This window comes from Centruroides sculpturatus, unplaced genomic scaffold (genome assembly GCF_000671375.1).
Source record: "Centruroides sculpturatus isolate CEXI.00-Female unplaced genomic scaffold, Cexi_2.0 scaffold38, whole genome shotgun sequence".
Lineage (NCBI taxonomy): Eukaryota > Metazoa > Arthropoda > Arachnida > Scorpiones > Buthidae > Centruroides > Centruroides sculpturatus.
In genome coordinates this window covers 1,038,590-1,060,913 of record NW_019384306.1, presented here as the reverse complement: position 1 = coordinate 1,060,913, position 22,324 = coordinate 1,038,590, and the positions used below count along the sequence as shown (strand labels likewise).

The window sequence follows — 22,324 nt, the reverse complement described above, 5'->3', positions numbered from 1 at the left end:
GAACAGACCACCCCTTGAGAAATTCCTGGGTTTTTGACCCATCTGGATTTGTTATCGGGTCTCCACAGTGGTAGACTGACATCTTAACAGCTTGGCTGTCAAAACTCAAACTCAGGTTATATACCTCAAATAGTTTGAGATATATAACCTCAAACTATTTGTTAGATTTAATCATTGAAAGTATAAAAATAAATTTACTTAGCATATGATAAAATATTTATTTGATAAATTTGTCTCAATTAAGTTGCTTTTGATCAGTTATTTATCTTATCACCTGCAAATGACAGGAACAAAATACTTTGGAGAACTTTTATTTATGAATTAATGTCTACTGAATGATGTCATTCTTATTGTATTCTTTATCTACATTTGTATGTGTAAAAATGTGCCTAAAGAAGAAAATAGTGATCTGAATCAATATTATATACTAAGTGGTCCATTTTAATCAATCCACTGAAAGAACTTGAAAAATATACACATTCTATGAAAAAATCATCAAACCAAAAATGTTAGACTTCAAGTGGGCCACAAGATGAGATTATAATTTCATCATAGTGCTACAATCAGTGAAAAACACAGTCAACTTCATTTTCTTAAATGGAAACTCCTATTTTTCATTGCAAATTATGATTCTTCATAAAAAGAAAAACACTTTGCCTAAAAGATTTTTTCAAAGAATGCACTAATTGGAAGCTATGTGCATTTGAACTTTTACTTTTCTAGCTGTTATATATAACGAGGGAAAGTATGGTGATCAGTCAAAAATGACTCCTGAAAATTTTACAGTTTGGATTCAATACACCTTGAAATGTCAAAATGCAAAAAAATTTGGGGGTTTTCTGTATGTGTGGATGTTTGTATGGGGGGGGCACAATTTTGTTCACCCTCTTTGAAGATTATTAACTCGTACTTTTTGTTGAAAATTTCTGAAATTTTGCACGGTGGTTTGTTTATGAGGGGATTGATGCTATTAAGTGTATAATAAATAAATAAAGCCTACTTTGATCCATCATTATATCTGTCTATTAAGATTCCACCGTGTTTTTGTGCACTTAGGGACCTGCTATTTATGAGAGTGAATGACACATTTCTACATCAAAACATGCTGGAATTAGCTCACCTGGTTTGTTATGGTTCAGTGTTCCAATTCAACAGACGAACATATACGCAATCGAGGGATGACCCAATGGGCAGTTTGGAGACTTGTGTGAGTTGGTAGTGAGACAGCTAGAAGCCAGGACCTTACTGGGATTCATGAATGACATCGTGCTTTATGGATGATATGTGGATGATGATGATATCAATATTATATGGAAAACAACACTGAACTTAGCAAGATATGTGGAAGAGATGAATGATAATCCCTATGGTCTGTCATTCGAAGTAGATCAACACAGCTACTCTAATGTTCATTTCTTGGATATTGATATTAAAATCGGGACACCCAACATCCATATCACAGTATATCATAAACAGATCTGCAAACCTCATTCCGAGTGACTCATGTGACCCATTTCAATATAAAGTAGCCGCTTTTAGATTGTTGGTAAGAAGAGCATACACTCATTCATCCACTTGAGAGGCACTTGATAATGAGTTAAACCACATTGAGAGGATTGCTAATATTCACGACTACCACAATCTTATTCCAAAAATCTCGGACCGCTACAAAAGAACACTAATGAACCTCAACACACAGTTGAGGGCACGTGGTGGCAACCAAGATATAGATGTAGAAAGAATACTGATTACATACAACCTGGCCTTGAGATCCATTTACGCATCTATTGCCAAAAAATGTAAGATCAACATTGCATACAGGAGAACCCAACTGTATTTGACAGTTGCATAATGGAAAGGACCCATCTGACCCGAGTAAATTGCCAGGCATATACTGAATCCTGGTGAGAGATGTGAGATTCAGTAGGGATTTGATCTACATAGGATCAACGAAACTCTCGATGGGGACCAGAATTAAGGAACACAAAGCAGATACACAGTACAACAGAGCCACCACGTCACTTGCAATTTATGTGTCAGAACCGGGCATCAATATAGACTTTGCAGGTGCATCATTAATAGTCAAAACAACACACATGGAACACCTATAATGGCTAGAAGTGATAGAAATATATAAGGCACATACTACATCTACGTTCATTAACTCCAGAGAAGAAATGGCTCTTTTGATAGCTTAGCAAGCCTTATTATATAATGATTACTAAAGATTTAGTTGGTTTAGGAGGATGCACAAGGACATGTAACAGTCATAGTAAAAATAGTGCATCATATACGTATGAGAAGAGTAAATGCGATTCTGAATGATGGGGACACGACAGATACAATGCATGTGCAGTGGACATTGCACAATTGAATTATCATTTGATTTTGTTCTTTTTAAAATTGTGTAATGGTGTTTTAGAATAAGGAATCCAGCCATTTTACCTGAGGAAGGACACGGAAGGTGTTCGGAAAACATTTGTTTTTTCAAAGTTGTTTACTTTTGTATTTCTTCACACTGGTTACAGCAGGCATGGCCAACATATGGCCTGTCTAATGAATTTATATGGCCTGCAATTAATCTTTCAATATTAGCTACTCAAGTCCAAATAGCTCAATGAAAAATCCTGACAAAAAAAAAGGTCAACAACTCACTGTGCGTTTAGAGTTAACCCTACATTACAAATCTCATAAGTACAGCATAGAATGTTGATAAAGCATGATAATGTGAAAAATGTATCTGTAATCTCAATCTACAATTCAGTCTCTATGGGATGACACCACAATGAGATCTCACACCACCTCAAAATCTTCCTAGGACAACCTCTGGTTCGGCCTTTGGAAAAAGTTTTCTTTCCAATTCGGCCCGGGGGCAAAAACTGTTGGTCACCCCTGGGTTAGTGGCTCGAGTAAGTAGGTTTTATTTATTTATTATACGCATGTGCATGAAGAAGTTATATTTTTGATGTAAAATGATAGCAGATACCAATGTAATAATTTTTTAATATTATTATTTAATTTAAAAAATTTTTAGCTGTTTTTTTTTTTTCATTTTTTATGAGAAGTGATTTCAAAATATGAATATTATACTTATATATATTATACACATATACATATATACACATTGTCTATAATTAAAGTATACCACTTTAGATGCAAAATTTGGAAGCATTCTTTAGAATAGGTTGCTGGGAAAATGAAGACTATTGCTAGGATCATTGTAATTGCTCTAAAATTTGGTAATTCAAATGTAAATAAAAGTATCTTAATAATTTATCTATACTGACTTATCTTTGTTTTTTATATATATTATGCAAAAACGCTCCTCATAATCCAGAACAGAAATATGTAAATTGGTTGCAAAGATAATTCTTAATAATTTTGTTCAGAGTTAAAATATTTTGTTTCTAATAAAATAATTTCATCCAAATTTGTTTTTGAAAAAATATACAACTAAGTTTTATTACTTATAGTTTATAGAAAAATATGTTAATAAGTGTCATTTATTAACATATTTTTCTGTTACGCATTAAATAATATAAGTAAATTATTTTTATTAATTTATTCAATTAGCTATAATTGACAATTTATAATTTATTTTTTATAACTAAAAGTAAGATAGTAGTATTACATAATTTTAAGTAAGTTTTAATTAAAATGTTTTGGATAACCTGATTTCAAAATATCAATTATAAAAGATAAAGTATTGATTGCATAAAACAAACATTTCAGAATTCTACTTCAATTAAATAACATTTAAAAAATATATTTTATATATTTTTTAAATATGTTATTTAAAAATATTTTTTCCTCTTTATTTCTTTTCATTTAAGATCTATTATATTAACTCACATTTAAAAATTTAAGTGACAAACATTCTGTTTTACTATTAAAACACCTGTTTATAAAAAATTTTACAAACCATGTTTTGTTTGGAAGTTTTATTACATCAAACATTCATTTTTATAAATGATTGTAATTTATTTTCCATAATATACATTCATGTTTATCTGAAGAGAACTTGACAAGTGAAAAAAATTTAGTTATAATTAAAAATTTTTCTACACTTTGGTGTATTCTTTAATATTTTTGGCTTCAGTCTGTTTTTCTTATTTGTATTCATTGCACCTGGGAACAAATCAGTTATTCTGAGGAACTCATTGTTTTTACTCCATTATAATGATATTCTACTGTACTATGTATATTATGCCACATAAAAACTTATAAGATTGTGCTATAAACATGCACAACTGGATATGGTTAAGTCTTCTAGATGTCACATCGTATCACATTGAATTGAAAGTGGAAGTAAAAATATGAAAATTTCATATTATTTTGTGGTGCTACTGTGAGGAAGCTGTGGCTCCCTAGGTACTGCAGCGAACACTTTGGGAACTGTTGCAATAGCCCAAGACCTCTAGCAACATGTATTGTGCAAGGAACTGCCACACCAATATAGCAGCTTTTTGCATGTAATATGAAAACCAGTAGTAAATGTGATAATGCTTAATCAAAATAAAAAAAGAAAAGAATGAACAAGAACAAGTAGTATCCTAAGTTATGAACATAATGTGTTCCATCAAATAGTAGTAGTGTTGTGAGTTGACATTTCCTATATACTGTACAGTAGGACCCCCCTATAACACTGGTTCCTATAGTTCGGATTCCTATATCACGGCGAAAAAATTGCAACAGTATTCGTACAAACATGCTAAAAAAAACTCGTATAATTCGGTAAAACGTCATTGCCGACTCGTGTTGCGACAGGATTGGTTGAATCTAGACCAATAGCAGATATTGTACAAACCGTTGAGTTTAAACAAGCAGCAGATCTACTAAAAACCATTTATTATTTAACGTCCATAAAGATTATATTTATATTAATGATGTCTCCAAAGTTCAGCAAATTTTTTGCAAAAAAAAAAATAATTTATCAGAAAGCATGCGAGCGCCATTCGATGGAAAGCTCCATGACGAAAACAAGCTTAAGCAATGGCATAGTCAAACGGTGCACGCTCGGTAAGTAATCCTACAATTTTTTGTTTATAGCATAGTTTATATGGATTATTCCCAAAAAAATTATATGTATTTTGGAAATGTTGAGTCAAATTAGTCTAGAATTGATTAATTTTATGGAAGAAAACCTTTCAAACAGCCATAGTCTGTAAACTGCATACATGCCGGACTGTGATTGGCTGGACTCGTAGAAAATGGATTCATAAAAACTGGAATGTATCTACCGTGTTATAGGGGGGTTGACTGTATATATTTTTTTATTTAAAGTAACTTTCACCACATCAACAGTTTTTGAGCAATGACCGATATGGTTTCATGCCCCAGCATTTTGCAGAGGATGCCCTTGTTAAATTATGTAATATTTTACAGCAAGGAAAGAAGAGATTGATGTATCTGTCAATATTTCTATATATCAAAGATACATTTGATATGTGGTGGTCTTCAATTATAAAACTTTTCAGAGATACCAAAGTACCATAAAATATTTTATACTTGCTCAATGATTTCTTAAAAGACAGAACAGCTGAGCTTAAATTGGGTTTTGTTAAAAAAAACTTGCTTCCTAAATAAAGGCTGTCCTCAGGATTTGGTTTCTGGATCCCCTAATCTGAAATGTTATTATAAAAGACTTGCTAATGAAATTATTGGGTTATTTGTTTGTTGGTTATAAAATCACCTATCATTAAAAAATAATTAATTATTGATAATTTGTTAAAGTATTTTAAAACTCGGACATTTTTGGCCTTTGCTCGGAAACCCAGACATAGTGCAAAAATCGGACAGATGGCAACATTTGGAACAGACAAAATGTATTGGTGGGGATAGCTAAGTCAGATCATGGTAGGCAGGGGTTGTGTTGAAAATTTAAAAATATTGCCACCATTTTGCTAGTTTTTAATTTTTTTTGCCACTTTAAATTATTTATTGCCACCAGTTTTACTGACTAATTAATGTAGGTGCTGATAGCCTTATCAGTTTGGTAAGCAAAAGTAACATTAAATTGTGTGATACGCTTCTTGTCTAGTGTTGTGTTCAATTATACAACCACTAAGGTGACTTTTCTTTTTTGCTAGACTTATTATATCATCAGTAAAAAGGAGGACAAGCTTTAGAAAAATTTTTTATTTCAAACTTTGGCCTCCTTTTTACTGATGGTATAATAAGTCTAGTGAAAAAGAAAACCCACGTTAGCACTAGTATAATTGAAATCAAAAGTAACATGTTAAACTGTCACTTACGAGGAGAGGGCCAGATGTTTGGGTCTCTGATTCAAATGAAACTTGGTGAGCAGGTAGCCTTAAACATAAACAACTCGTCGTCCAAATAATAGGACCCATTTTTCAAGCATTTCCAAAAAATGGGCTCTGAATATTTTATGTTTAGCTCATAAGTTTTTGGAAATTTCATGTCCAACAGTGGTGATAGTCAAGTGAATAAGATGCTAAGCACTAGAGCTAATTGGCGGCGGTTCGATCCTTCGAAATTTTAGTTTACCTTTTTTTTTTATGTGTAATATTATTTTACTGTATTATTATTATTATTTCTTACATTTAAAGCTTATAAATTAAGAGATTAAAAATAAACAGGAAATGACTTCTGACATAATTTCCTGTCTATGGAAAATGAGCCTCTGTAGATTTAACTCTTTCATTATTAAATAAAATTTCCTTCATATTTATTTTTAGATTTGGTTGTATTGTGACATTCAAAGTGTAACTAAGATGAATGCATCAGGAAATTGTCCATAATATTAACAATTAAAAAAAAAAAATTTGTTAGCAATAGGAATTATTTTTGGAATAATTTTTTAATGAATAATTCTGATTAATGCATTTGATCACAATGTTTAGACTGTATTTCATAGGATCTGTCATGTCAAAATTTTTGTTTTAGTCAACTGAAAGAAGATCAAAGTGAAAAAAGTCATCTCAAAAAATTTCCCAAAATTTCTGTCAGTTGATAAAAAATCACAATCCGGAAACACTGAGCAAGGCCACTTGATCGCTTCGCTAGTAAGGCCATCCGCCAACTATCTCCCTCTATGGAACCGAGCGTATAGACGCTAGTTAATATTTTCTCCGCTTGTGGCGCTGACGATCGGTGACATCCATCGTCAGCGATTCAGGTGGAGAGTATAGAGGAGTTTGGAGACGTCGCTGCATTTAAATATTTTTCTCATTAAAGCAGGTTGAAAACTTTTGACAATCAAGAAATGAGCTGCTGCAAACGATGTTCCCTAGTTTGTGAAAAAAGCGAAATAATAATAACAGTATTTTTCACTTTATTTTCATAAGACGTTTTTAGGAAGAAATAATAACTGAGTATTATTGGCATGGAAAATACAAACTTTTTCACATTAATACTATTTAATCATCTCTTTTCGATTCTTAAAGATACCAGTAGTTAATCGTTAATGTAAATTTTTTTTTACTCGAAAAGTATGCAAAATTAGTAAAACTAGGTTACCTACAGTATGCACTGTCTACTATAAAAATTTTCACATTTTCGGACCATATATGATAATTATTAAAATGTTGTGTATTAAATCTGTTATAAAATTATTACTTTTGTTAATCAAGACTGTAAGAATAAATACCGATATAACCTTTCGAAAAAATTTGCTTTTTTTTTTGCAAAAATAAGCAAAGTTTTTAGTTAGTAAAAAAATTTCGAAAAATATGCACGGAAATATGTGATATTGAAGTTACCTTCAATATCACCATATTTACGAACTTATTATAATTAATATTGGAGAAGTACACAGAAATGTGAACAAAAGCAACATATATTGTTTTAAAGTTGAAATTAAAAGTATAACTATGGTAAAAGTAACATTGCTTCAGTTTACATCTCTAATATAAATAAAATTCTTTATAGAAAAAGCAAAAGCTTATTACATAAGAAAAATTAATTTATTGAATAAAGTGTACACTGTTTTTGACTGAATTTTACAGTTTGTAAAATTCAGTCAAAGACCAGAAATGTACTTAGCTTCCTCCTCATCAGAAATTTACAATATGAATTAGACAACATTAGACTTTTAATATTTTTCCAGAAATGGGCTTATGATGCAGTCTGAGAACTTTTTCCACAGTTTGACCACACAATGAATGTATTTATATCTATATACCAAGCTGCTGTTGAAGAGAAATCCCGTCAACCGTATATAACTCACGAATAAGTATAACTAAATACAACTATAACTGTATGTAATTATCACAATTTCATAAAATAGCTATACTCACACACAAAAGTACAAAACGACCAATTTACTCAACAGACGATTCTCACCGATAACTAGCGCCAAAATCTTTCGCAGCGGCAAAAAATGGAAACAGTGTGAATACGGCAATTTTCCTTACGGCGGACGGCCTTACTAGCGAAGCGATCAAGTGGCCTTGCACTGAGCAACATTGCACAAAACTGCTTTTGGTTCATGACTTCACTTCTTTCTTTTCTTCCCTAACTTGCCATGTAACATTATGAAATTGCTAGATGTGTAGTGCATGGGACTCCCATTGTATGGAAGCTCCACATTTTGCTATTTTTCCTGAAGTGTAATTTGCGATTCAATTTTACACTGAATATCAACAAGCAGATTAGGATTTTATCACCACTTGCTTTTGTCAGTATTATATTTTTATTACCAGTTTAATAAAAATATTGCCAAGTGGCAATTTTGGCACTAAGCAACCTGACCGCTGGGTAGGGGTAGAAATATATGACAGTTGTATTTGTGGTTTGTTTTATTGTGAGATGGTCATAACCTGGGATACACTTGTATTAAATTTTATTCTTCTTTACGTTGAAACTTTTAACATATTTGAGTCTGATATGGCTATTTTCTATTTTGTCCACTGGCCAACTGCTTGTGACTTATTTCATTAATGAAAATTAAGACTATACAAAATAAATTTTGAGTCCTTTTTGCCTATTAATATCCTTTTATTCCAGTCCACAAACCACAAAAACAGCCAGTGATGTGAAGTAACACTTCCACGAATAACCAATGAACACACTCAAAATACTTACAAAATTAAAAATGATCACAACGTCAACCCTTTATTGTAGGCTACGACATCTACACACTAAAAAAATTGTTAAAATTCTTTACGACAGCATTCATGTTATAAAATCGCATTTCAGCTGAGAGTCCTCTGGTGGATTTCGGGCATCCTAAGATTAATTTACATAATTGTACATAGAAGCCCAGTAAGCTGTTTTTGTGGTTCCTGGACTGGAATAAAAGGATATTAATAGGCAAAAAGGACTCAAAATTTATTTTGTATAGTCTTAATTTTCATTAATGAAATTAGTCAAAATAATCCTGTGCTTCTATGTACAATTGTGTGCTTGTGACTTTTTTACATTGTCTACTTTTAAACTTGTATGAGGAGTGGGGTTGGCATAGTGAGGGGCAGAAGAATGTTAGTATGGGAAATACTACTCCTTGCCTTCCTATGTGCCTCATTCCTGATATGTTATATATGTTCAGAAATTTTTTAAATTAAGATACATTGATTTGTGATGAGAGAGTTGTTTTAAATAACTGTTTTGATCTGATCAGGTATAGCATTTGGCTTTGATATAAACTAAGCTAAGTGTTAAATTTACATCATAATCATAATTATGATTTAATTTTTCAGAGTAAATTCTTTATCTTTATAAAACCATTCTTGCTTGTTTCCTATTAGCAAAGTTGCTAATAGGAAACAAGCAAGAATGGTTTTAAAAAGAGCCCCAAATTTATATAAGATATTGGGGAATGATAAGGATAGAATAAAAACAGAAGAAAACCCAGGTGTCTATAAAGTTCCTTATGAGAACATCCAACTAGATGTTAAGAAAGACTACATTGGCGTCACCAACAGGAGCTTAGGAGTAAGACTAAAAGAACATTGTTATAACGTAAAAAAAGGATCCAATGCTACGGTTTTGTCGCAAATGTCGCAAGTCCAAGGTTCGGTGGTAAAATGGGACGAGGCAACAATTATAAAACCAGTATCTTCCCCCACTTTATCAATGACGGCGGAGAAGATTGAAATATATAGGAGTAGGCTACGCGAGAGAGGTTTAAATGCAAGAGATGCTGAGAGCCTTTCGTCGGCGTGGAAATACATGATTAAAAAGTTCACTGAAAACTGAAAGTTCACTGAAAACTCAAGCTAGAATTAGTTTATTGGAAGATTTATTATATTTTTTTTATTTTTTAGTTTATTTTGTGTTATTTTTATATATTCTTCCGTTTCTCTTGTATATTTTTTAAAATTTTTGTTTTAGATTTTGATTTAAATACAGTGGAACCTCGGTATACGACCTTAATCCGTTCCTGGTGTTTGGACCTATAGGCAAGCGCCAAATCCGACAGAGGGCGCTGTTTTGAGCCAAGATGGCTGCCGAAACAGGTAAGGAACCGACCACGTGTTTGTTCAGTGCATGAACCGATTCAGTTTCTATCGGTGACGACTACTGCGAGGACCAAATGGAGAACAAATCATTGAATTTATGTCAAATTCTAGACTATATTGGCGACAGGAAACGTTGTCTCGTAGAAGGTGAAGCCGTTTTGGATGCTGGACACATCATATTTTGTGGATTAAACTCTAACAACAACACCGAAGTTCACGTTGTTGCTTCAGTGCTGCAATCTCAGATATTGGCATTTTAATTTTAATACATCTCAATTACAGGGAGAATGCACGTGCAAAGCGGGGCTGTCTGGTTTTTGTAAACACGTGATAGCGTGTTTATTACACGTTAACAGGTGAGAAGTATTTAAATATTTTAAGCAGTATACACCATGTTCCAATATAAAAACATAGTTTTATTTATCATAATAGTTAAAATTAGTGCCAATCTGAAGGCTGCCCTGCTGAGTCATTCAGCACTTATACAACATAGGCCAGTCAAAAGTTTGTAGCACACGTTTTGTGTGTGCACGTCTCATATATCCAAAACGGCTTCACCTTCTACAAGACAACATTTCCTGTCGCCGATATAGTCTAAAATTTGACATAAATTCAATGATTTGTTCTCCATTTGGTCTTCACAGTAGTCGTCACCGATAGAATCTAAATCGTCTCAGGCACTGAACAAACACGTGGTTGGTTCCTTACCTGTTTTGGCAGCCATCTTGGCTCAAAACCAGCGCCATCTGTCGGATTTGGCGCTTGCCAATACCAAACCAACCTTTTCCATAAGAAGTAATGTAAAAATGATTAATCCGTTCTCATGTAAAAAAAAATGGCTGGCTTTAAACACCTCGCTTTCCTTACTAGTTTCTGCTTGATTTTTCATGAGATCAGTATGTATCCTTTTAACTTTCTCGCAAATAATTTCTTCTGATACACTGTCGCTGGCACACTGTTTTTCAGTTATCCAAATAAACAGCAATTTCTCGACATGATCTAATGTCTTCGATCTCTGTTTAGAAATTGATTTAACCCCTTTCGCAATGTTAGCAAATTTAATAATGTCTTTATTTTTCACGATTGTCGATATCGTTCTCGGAATACGGAATGCAACAGTTAAATCTCTAACACGCGTGCCACCTTCATATTTCTCAACAATCTCTTTTTTCAGTTCCGTTGTGATTCTAGTCACTTTTTTATTTTTCATTTGCCCTTTTGCAATTCATGATTAATAAAAATAATAAAATTTTACTTACAAATTAAAATCAGAAGAAATTTAACAAAGTTATAAACCGTAGCACCGCGAATGTCTAGTCTGGTGTAGTACACCGATAGCGCTACTTGTTCATAGATGGCGCGTATAATTAAATTAAGTCGTATACCGAGCAAAATTTGTTTCGTCCAAACAGGACGTTTTCCGAATTGGACGTATTCTAAAGCAGACGTATACAGTACTGAGGTTCCACTGTATTTATATTCTGTACATGGAACGTATCTGTTCCATTTTCGTTTTTTAGACCTGATGATGGCCTGTTAATCAGGTTGAAAACGTTAGTTTTCTAATTATATTTCTCAGCAACAAATTAAGGTGTTTTAATTTCTGTGTTTACTTGCTGAACACTTTTAATGTTATGGTCAAACTATAATTGAAATTATTGGATTCAATTTATTTAAATTATTAAATAGTGAAATTTATATTTTTGGGAGCTCTGGAGTGGGTTTACTACATGGTTCTAATTTCTCAATAAATAATGTTTCCCAGATGAATAAACAATTGTGGTCCTCACATTGTACGAGGATGGAAGATTCATTCCACAGGGATGTAAAGTAAGATTGAGAACCCTTCTAGATAGATCTGTGGAAATTTTATTTTTACAAATGTTATCTTGATGTTCTGATATTCGGTTTTGCAATTTTCTATTTGTGGCCCCAATATATATCATTTTTCATTATTGTTTTGTGTTGTAAGATAATTACGTATATACCTGATTTTTCTAATGTAGTTAATTTGTCCCTACCATTACATAGTATTCTGCATAAGGATAGCTGTGGTTTTATTGGAAGGTTAAATCCTGTTTTTTGAAATCTTCTGGTAATGTGTAAGGACAAAGACCCAAGACATGGAATGGAAGGGCTTATATAAATGTGATTTTATATAATTGCTTTTATTATTTCTAATTTTGACGGTGGGAAGAGGAATTTTTGCACATTGGTATGAATGCACTTGAATTTTGCATAAGTGTATTCTGTGGTATGCATTGCCATATTTATAAATTGTAACTCTTTTTGTACCAAATGTTGCAGTGATGGTAATATGTAGGCTTTACAAATAAATGAAGCTATCATGTTGTTTATGCAGCTAGGTGGTTGGAATGAAGTGGTAAGCATAAAGTGAATATATAGATTAAACTTGTGATATACCTTGAAACAAACTCCTTTGGATGAGATATTTTCTGTTTATTTTTTGTGGTTTACTCATCAAAACTTTATTAATGCCGAAAGACAGTGATCTTAAAGTTTTATCTGAGTTAAATTCAAAATAATAATTATTAATATTTTAAAATGTTAGTTATTCAAGAAAACTGATGAACCTAATTTGATAATTTCTGCTTATAAAAGCTCTTAAGCTTTTTACAAGAATCTTGACTAATAAATTTGATACATACTTTACTAATACTAATTTATTAATATGAGAGACTTGATCTATTTTTTTAATACTTGATCTAATGCCATTTAGCAAGTTATAAATACCAAATAATCAATGAAAAAATTATAAAACATGCAAATTCCTGTTATTAAAAAAATGATTGTGAGAAGCTTAACACAGTTCTTATGACATCTTCACATGGTTCTTAATTTTTGATAAAGATTATTTTGCAAGCAAGACAAATTTAATCTATATACAGTTATACCTTACGTCGGTAATTGGTTCCAGGAGAGGCGACGTAAGTCGAATTTACTTATCTCCGAATCTACTTGTCACTAGGCTAAACCATAAATTACCATTCCCAGTTCTGTATTTTATTTATTAATGCATTTTTAATAATATATGGTTAATAAGGATCTATTTTAAACTTACCAACAAATAAATTTTAGTTTTTAATATAGTACAGAAAAAAGTAATCTAAATTTACGAATGCATATACTGTAAATACAGTACATACTTGTAAATATTTTTTAATATGATTTTATGTGCTTTAAACGCTTTTCTAGTGATATTACGACTTTAATATTTGTGGCGGGCAGACGTAAAGTCAAATAAAATGATTTAAACTTGATTTTTATTTTTCCATATAGTTTTTTGACAAACGACGTATAAACGGGAACGACGTAACTCGAAACGACGTAAGTCGAGGTATACCTGTATATAAAATTGCTTGTCCTGACTGACTGACTCACTCACTGATTCATCATCACCCAGAGCAAACTGCTGAACCTAAAGAGGTGAAATTTGGTACACAGAGTACGTCATGAAAACGCACACTAAGAAGGGATTTTTCGAAATTCCCTCGCGGGGGGAGAGGGAGAGGATTAAGGTTTAACCGGAAAAATGGCTTCTACTGTGCTATTTTAGTTGCGATTTTTTGTTTTTATCTGACTTTTAGTAGGGTATGCCATGGCAATGCACACTAAGAAGGGATTTTTTTGAAATTCCCCCGCGGGGGAGAGGGAGAGGATTAAGGCTTAACCTGAAGAACGTACTATTTTATTTTACTGCTGTACTATTTTAGATGCGATTTTTTTGTTTTCAACTACGTTTAGTCTTCATTGAGTACTTAGGTGTATTAAATTGATAACATTTCAGATATTGTTATAAATATTTTTATATATTTTTGATTTTTTAACCAAATGTTCGAACTGTTTTAAATTCGAATTTGTTATTGCGTATTGGTTCGATTATAGAACGATTGATCAAATTGAAAATAGTTAGTTTGATTTTCAGCAATTCTCATTATTTTCAGTGGTAGGTGTTATATAACAATTACTATGATTGTTGAAATACTGAATATAAATGGGGTTTGATTGCAAAACTACCGCGGGCGAAGTCGCGGGTAACAGCTAGTGCTTGGATAAATTCAAAATCAGTGTTCCTATATAAAATTAAAACTAGCTGTGTGAGGTATGAGACACTTGTGTTTTTTGTGCTTTTTCTCTACGAGAAACAGAGTAAATAGTAATTTGTATTTAAAACTTGAAGGGGGAGAGTCAGGTCATGGTGAGAAATTAAGCCAGAAAAGTGATTAATGAAGAAGTTGAAATTTATAAACAAGCAATTTATAGTCTAAATGTATACAGGTATACCTCGACTTATGTCGTTTCGAGTTATGTCGTTCTCGATTATACGTCATTTGTCAAAAAATATATGGAAAAATAAAAATCAAGTTTAAGTCATTTTATTCGACTTTACGTCTGTCTGCCACAAATATTGAAGTTGTAATATCACTATAAAAGCATTAAAGCACATAAAATCATATTAAAATATGTACATTTACAGTAAATGTTAATATAATTATCATAAATCCTAAAGAACGAAACATGAAAACATCTGTGTTTCTGTGTTGTCTTATTTAGCGGTCTTTAAGTGCTCAATATTGGTGTATTCCATGGTAGCTCCAACATCTACCATTTGGCGTCGTTGTCAGCACCACTCAATATTGGTAAATTTATATCTATACAGTACTAATATTATAAAGAGGTAATGATTGTATGTAAGTTTTTTTGCAGCAGGTAATCTCTGAAACTACTCATCCGATTTCAAAAATTCTTTCACCAATATTTAGAGTGGAACTTCAGGGTGGACATAGGCTGTATATTATTCCGTTAAACATTCATATAAATTAAATGATATCATCTATGGTTAAGGCTTTTATGTCCAACAGATGGCGCTACGAGTACGACACCCTAAGTTTGCTTTTCTGCAAGGCATTATGCTTTTCTGTGAAAATGAACTAAAGCAGATCATCATCTATCTATTTATATAAATAAAATGTAATGTTCGTTTGTTCCTACCGATTCCTTTGAAATTTTGACACAACACTGCATTCGAATACACGTGTTTTTATATAATATATGTGTCAAAATTCAACCCCACTGAAGGGAGATGGTTAGGATTAAGGTTTACGGTAAAGAACTCTGCTTCTATTTATACTATTTTAGATGCGGGTTTTTGCGTTTTTGATTGCGTTTTAATAGGGTACATCAACAGAATGTACACTAAGAAGAAATTTTTCGATATTCCCCCGCGGGGGAGAGAGACAGGATTAAGGCTTACCGTGAAGAACTTGGCTTCTATTATACTATTTTAGATGCAGGTTTTTGCGTTTTTGATTGTGTTTTAAATTAATAGAGTACGTCAAGAGAATGTACACTAAGAAGAAATTTTTCAAAAAATTTCCCCCCCACGGGGGAAGTGTTATAAATTTATAATAGATACATTTTGAGCCACAACAACGCATGGCGGGGTCTGATAGTACTGTATATAAAAGTCAAAGATGGGGCAAAATTCAAGGATGGGGAGATACAGGTTAAAAACAATTGCAATTATTGTGATAAAAATTTAAAAAAAAAAAAAAACATTAAAATTCAAACTAAATACTTCATTAAGAGGTATTCAGTTGCTCCAGCTCTATGGCCTTACCATAGAGCTGGAGCAACATAGTGATAAAGATGTACATTTTCTTGATTTGAGCATTGCATTTAGAGGAGACACCTTGGAAACTTCTGTATACCGCAAAGCTTGTCACTTCCCAATGTATATCCCAGCAAACTCCTGTGACCCATTCAGATATAAAATGGCGGCCTTTAAAGCACTGGTTAAGAGGGCCCACAACCATTCTTCAACTCAGGAGGCATTAGTTCAAGAATTGAACTATCTACTTAACATCGCTGGTCAACAAGGATTCTATAACATTGTCCATAAATTAGCTCAACAATACAGCATTGGCCTACCACCACCACAGAATGGGAATAAGATAGAACAAGACCAACCCATCACAACAGTCACATACAACCCCTTCCTCATATCCTTATACCAAAAAATCGCTAAAAAACAAGGATTACGACTGTCGTTCAGATGATGTCTGTCTATGTTTAAGCTTTTACGCAATGAAAAAGATAAACCTAAGGAGGATAGGCTGCCAGGGGTATACGCTGTTCCCCTCGTGGACCACAGATTTGAGAGACAACTGCTCTACATTGGTGCTACTAAGTGTTCGATTGGTGTCCGATGGGCGGAACACAAAAGTGACATCATTCACAACAGGGGTAGTACTTCGTTATCCATGTATGCTTCGGACCCTGAGATTTTGGTAGACTTTGATAACGCCAGACTCCTCATTACCACTACATTTACGGACCACCTCAAATGGTTGGAACAAATGGAGATCTGCAAGGCATACAACACTTTTGAACCTATTAACTCGAGGGATGAAATTACCCTATCCCTTGCATGGCAGTCCCTACTACAGAAAGAAGATACGCATTAATAATACGTTTCATAAATAGGGTTTAAACATCATATGAATATGTAAACTGAACATTTTTTATTTTTTATTGAATTTATTTACGGAATTCGGGAATGCACGTGATTCACATTAACGTTAAATTTTGACTTTTGAAATGTTGTTCGGAAGAATAATTTTTCGAATGTCGCAATTTACTGGTCTTCGTTCATATTTATTCTAAAGACGAATCGTTGCTTGAAGAAGGTCCTAGGGAAGGAACCAAAAACGTTTGCAGTTCATTTTACAATTATTTAATACCGGTTATTGGTTTTGTTAAGTGGTTATTTTTATATTTTTATATTAATCCGGTATTTGAAGATTCTTTATCTATAGGTGGTTTAGAAATGATGTAATACAAGTAGTCTCACAATATAAATATCTGGGTGTTATATTTAAGTGTAATGGAAAAATATAAATCCTACATCAGATTTTAAAAGGAATGCTTTTATTAAAACTGACAGAGTTATTCAGATGTGTAGATCAGCTAAATTATGTAATATGAGTGATTGTTTAAGGATTTTTAATTCAATTGTTACTTCATCTTTGTTATATGCTTGAGGTATGGGGTATGGGGTTATCAGTTTGATGATTTAGATCCAGTGTTGGCTATTTTTATTAAAAAGTTATTTGGTTTATCTCAGTATACTCCAAGATATTTAATTTTTCTGGAGTGTTCATTATTACCTTTTTCTTTATAGTTTTAAATAAGTGTTTGAATTGGATTTTTATAACAATGGAATTGGATGAAAAGCATTGGAGTAGAATGTGTTTGTTATATTCTTAATAAGAATGACTCTGTGTGGACTAAAAGTTTAAAAAATATTTGTTTTAATAATGGTATTAATTTCAATGAATTATTAAATTATTAAATTATAACTGTTGCTGTTTACTAAAATTAAATTATTTTGATAATTTTATTTTGGACTTGAATTGGCATATTAATTTGAGTTCTTATAATACTTGATATAAGCATTTAAATAAATCGTTCTTTGATTGTTTTGTTTATAATAGTAACCTTTCTTATAATATTAGCTCTACAATAATGCAAATTAGATGTAATTCTCTTAATTTTTTGCAGAATTATTGCAGAGATATTTGCATACATTGCCAAGGTGATCCATTATTGGATGCGTATCACATGATAGCTAGGTGTACTAGTTTAGAAAAACTACGTGAAAGTATTTTTGGTATTTCTACTATTTTGTTTGAAAAGTTTTTGGACTTTATTGGTAATTTACATAATTTTGATTTAATTTTCTTTATTCAGAAGGTTAAACTGTTTTTAGGTAATTTTATATTGATTTATTTTGTTTCAGTTGTCATTTGAATAGTAGTTCTTGTATTTCATAGTAGTTCTTGTATTTCATAGTAGTTCTTGAATTACAGTATTATTGTAGTTTGTACTGTTTTTGTAATGATTATTTGTATATTTGTATTCTTCACATCATGGGTCAAACCAGTATGCTTAAATAAATAAATAAATATTTAAAAAATTTAGAAAGTTATGGAAGAAAAGAATTGACCCAGAGTGAGACTCAAACCCACAACTTCCACTTACCATATGCTAGTTATGCTACTCAGACCTTGTTCTGATCTTCACCTCTAGAACTAATAATAATTTAGATATAACCATACTGGTTTTTAATGTTGCCAGCTGGGGACACTTTCAATATTAATTTAATAAACCCTCTATGACAAACAGATGGCTATTGCTTTACTCTGGCATGATCTATACATATGAATATAAACATCAAATAACCTGATTCTTGATTATTAATACTCAATGATCTGCTAGATTGTATTACACTACATATGACTACATTTACTAATTACTCTATAAAGAATATTGAAAAGCATTTAGCTTCAAAGCTTATTGATTTTGAGATGGTTAACATGGAGATCAGTGAATTGTGAATGTATTCTGTTGGGTTGTTTGGAAAGTAATTTTGTTTTTTTTTACCACTAGAGGGATTAGTTGTATTTTTTCTGCCATTTTTATTCTAAACTGTATTATCACTATATATTTTGACAGCTAGCATTTTAAGGCTTATTTGTAAAAAATTTTGTTTGATTTTGTGCAATTGTTTATTTTTTGTGTCCCATCAAATATGGAAGATCGAAAGCAGCATTTTCGGCATATTTTGCTCTTTTATTACCAAAAAGGTAAGAATGCTGTTCAAGCGAGAAAAAAATTGTGTGACGTGTATGGAGATGTATTGACAGAACGACAGTGCCAAAACTGGTTTACAAAATTTCGTTCTGGCAATTTCAATATTGAAGATGCACTATGTTCTGGATGGCCAGTTGAAGCCAATAAAAACAAAATAAAGGTACCAATTGAAGCAAACTGCCGAATAACAATACGTGAAATCATTGAGAGATTAAATTTGTCAAATTGAACTGTTTATGATTACTTGAAACAAATAGGTTTCATTTCAAAGCTTGATATATGGGTTCCACATGTTCTTAAAGAGAGATGCTCGCTTTGGTGGGATTTTAAGGAAATTTTTTTTTGGAGCTTTTACCAGACAATTTAACAATTGATTGGAAAGTGTACTGCCATCAGGTAAACAAATCGAGTAATATCATAAAACAGGTAAGGCGGGCAGAATTGATCAACAAAACAGGTTTAGTATTTTACCGCGATAATGTCAGATTTCACACAAGTTTGGTAACTCATCAGAAACTGTTATAACTTAGATGGGATGTGCTATCAGACCAACCATATTCGCCAGATCGAGCACACTCAGATTATTATTTGTTCTGGTCTATACAAATTTTTTTAACTGTAAGACATTTACTTGAAATGACAATGTCAAAAATCACTTGGATCAGTAAGCAACAATCAAAACTTTTATGAATGTGAAATCATGCTACTACCAGAAATGATGACAACAGGTATTTGACCAAAATGGTTGATATATAATTCAATAAAATATTTATTTATTATAAAACTATTGTGTTTTTATCCACAGAAAAAAAAACAAAATTACTTTCCGAACAATCCAATATATTTGGCTATTTCTTTTTTAAAATTAGTTATTAGAAAGTTTTTATTACTATCTATTGATCAGTTCTAGTTTTAAAACTAGTTCATTAATGTTTATTATTAATAAATATCAATGAATAAATTATATGACAACATAATCAAAATTTTCATATATTATAATCAAACATAATTCAGTATTGCAATAAATTTAATAAAACACCCAATATAAATAATTGTATTGATGTAAACACAGGTTCTAGCACATTTTGCTTTAGGTCTTGTACCATCAGCTAATTTCAAAATTGATTTGCGATTTGTTATTATGGTTGATAGACTACTTATAGGAATTCCAAACTTTGATACAATGTCTTTCTTTTTTGAGCCTTTATCAACTTCACACAACACATTTTTTAGTAATGCTTAAACACTTTTTGTTTTGACATTTTTGTACTACAGTATAGAACAGTCCACTCTTAAACCGGAAGTTAAAATAAAATTGAGAAATTGCATTTCACTATCTAATGTTTCTGAGAACTCTGATTAAAAAATTTAGTAAAATTCCTTTGAATGTAGCATAGCATTCAGTACTGTAAAGCAATATAGGTATGACTCATCTCAGCCACCTGCACAAATAAGACTTCTAAATCTTACTTGAAGGTTTTGTTGTTGTTATTTACAAATAAGACTGCTTTCTCAGTTAAAATACTGTACTTTACACAATAAAAAAAGTCACCAATATCAATCAATATTCATTGTACAGACTGCTCTGATTTTATGACAGGGATGCATTCCCAAGAAAACAGTATAAACAAAATCAGTGCAAAATCAATCTTTTATACTGTACAGCACAGTACTGTGTTATGAAGTAAATAGAGATGCATTCCAAGTTGTCCAAAAATTTATATAGTACAATAATATTTTTTTAAATAAAAACATGTTAACTGTAAAATTATGGTATTACTAAGAATTGCTGTATAATACAGTATTAAATTGATTTACTTTAATACATACATACTGTAATACTGTAACTCTAAAACATTTACTAAATGTAAATCGTTTAGATCCAAATGCCCTCATTGAGAGATAATCTTTCTCCTCCTCCTTTACTACCAGTAGCCATGAGGGGGCAGATTACACAATGTTTTAAAAGCTGACAACCAGTATTTCTCATACTTGGGCTGCAGTTTTACAAAGGGTTACAGATTGATACCTGAAATTGAACCTAAATTCAAGCTCAACCCAGATGGAGTAATTGACTAGTTAGTTACTCTATCTGGATTGAGTTTTTGAGTTCTATTGATTGAATTGTTTTTAATTTATAAAGACTTTCTATAGAAATTCATATTTGTTATTTAGAGACAATTTTACATATTTTTTACTGAAAGAGTACTATACAAAGCTAAAATTCATTATACAAAGAAATTTGCTATATAGAAGTTCATAATATGGAAGTTTGACTGTATTATGCATATTACACACAATATTTGAAAATTCAAGTTATTTTATGATACTGCATTTCTACAATTAACAGCCATAAATCAATAAAATAAGTTGAAATTTCTTAATTTATAGATTTACAAAATTTTATTAGAAACAAAAAATGGGTTTCAGAATTTTGATCTTTATTAATTTGTAAATTTATGTATAATATATTAAATTTTTTTAAAATGCTGATTTAAATAAACTGTTTTTTCTGTTAGGATTTAAAAATTTTGCCTGATGAAAATTTTGTTATTTGTACTACAAATAGAGAAGAAATAAATGATAGAACATTTGGTAAGTATTTAATTATTGAAATTAATTATTTTTTATTTTAATATAATCCATAAATTATTTCAAAATTAAATAATTGCTAAATTCAATCTTCATGTTTACTATTATTAGGCTACTATATTTTATTTTAATAATTTTATTACATTTGTGTGAGGCTCTGACAGGGTCTGAACTCATCACTAAAAATATATAAAAAATGTTTTGAATAGAGGAAAAAACCTTTAAATGGAAAATATTGTCAGTAAAAGTTTACATTACAAAAAGAACAAATAAACAGTGTAAGTTTTAAGATTGACCATTTCTAGTTGGGATTGGAATTTGGCATCAGATTAAGCATTGACATTGATCTCTCTCGCAATGTAAGTTGGACTCAAGTTACACTTGGTACACATACAAGACCAATTAGAAAGCAAGGCAGGATTCAAAACCAATTGGGATCAGCAATTGAAGGACCACATTGATAAAAGCCTATGTCATAAGGACATGAGGGTCTTTCCTCAAGATTCATTGTTCTTACCCAAAAATATCTGTTCTTCTCCTGTTATTAAAAGTTCCTTTTAGTATAGTTCTTTTTCTACAAAAACAAATCTGTTGTACTTCCTCAAAGACCTATGTCCCTTTGACGAGATCTC

The 22,324-nt window shown here is 31.5% G+C and overlaps 1 protein-coding gene and 1 long non-coding RNA gene across 2 annotated transcripts in view; one reads left to right on the top strand and one right to left on the bottom strand.

Moving 5' to 3' along the window:
- Nucleotides 1-22,324, top strand: part of LOC111619035 (structural maintenance of chromosomes flexible hinge domain-containing protein 1-like) — a 260,024-nt gene that overhangs the window by 1,563 nt on the left and 236,137 nt on the right. Inside the window, exon 2 of the mRNA XM_023360677.1 lies at nucleotides 21,620-21,695. Within this exon, the coding sequence (XP_023216445.1) occupies nucleotides 21,620-21,695 (76 nt within the window). The remainder of the gene's footprint in view (nucleotides 1-21,619; nucleotides 21,696-22,324) is intronic.
- Nucleotides 7,130-9,259, bottom strand: LOC111619361. The gene is made up of 2 exons (XR_002755733.1): nucleotides 8,308-9,259; nucleotides 7,130-7,252 (listed from the first exon to the last, which is right to left on the bottom strand). It is a non-coding gene; the product is annotated as an uncharacterized LOC111619361 (long non-coding RNA).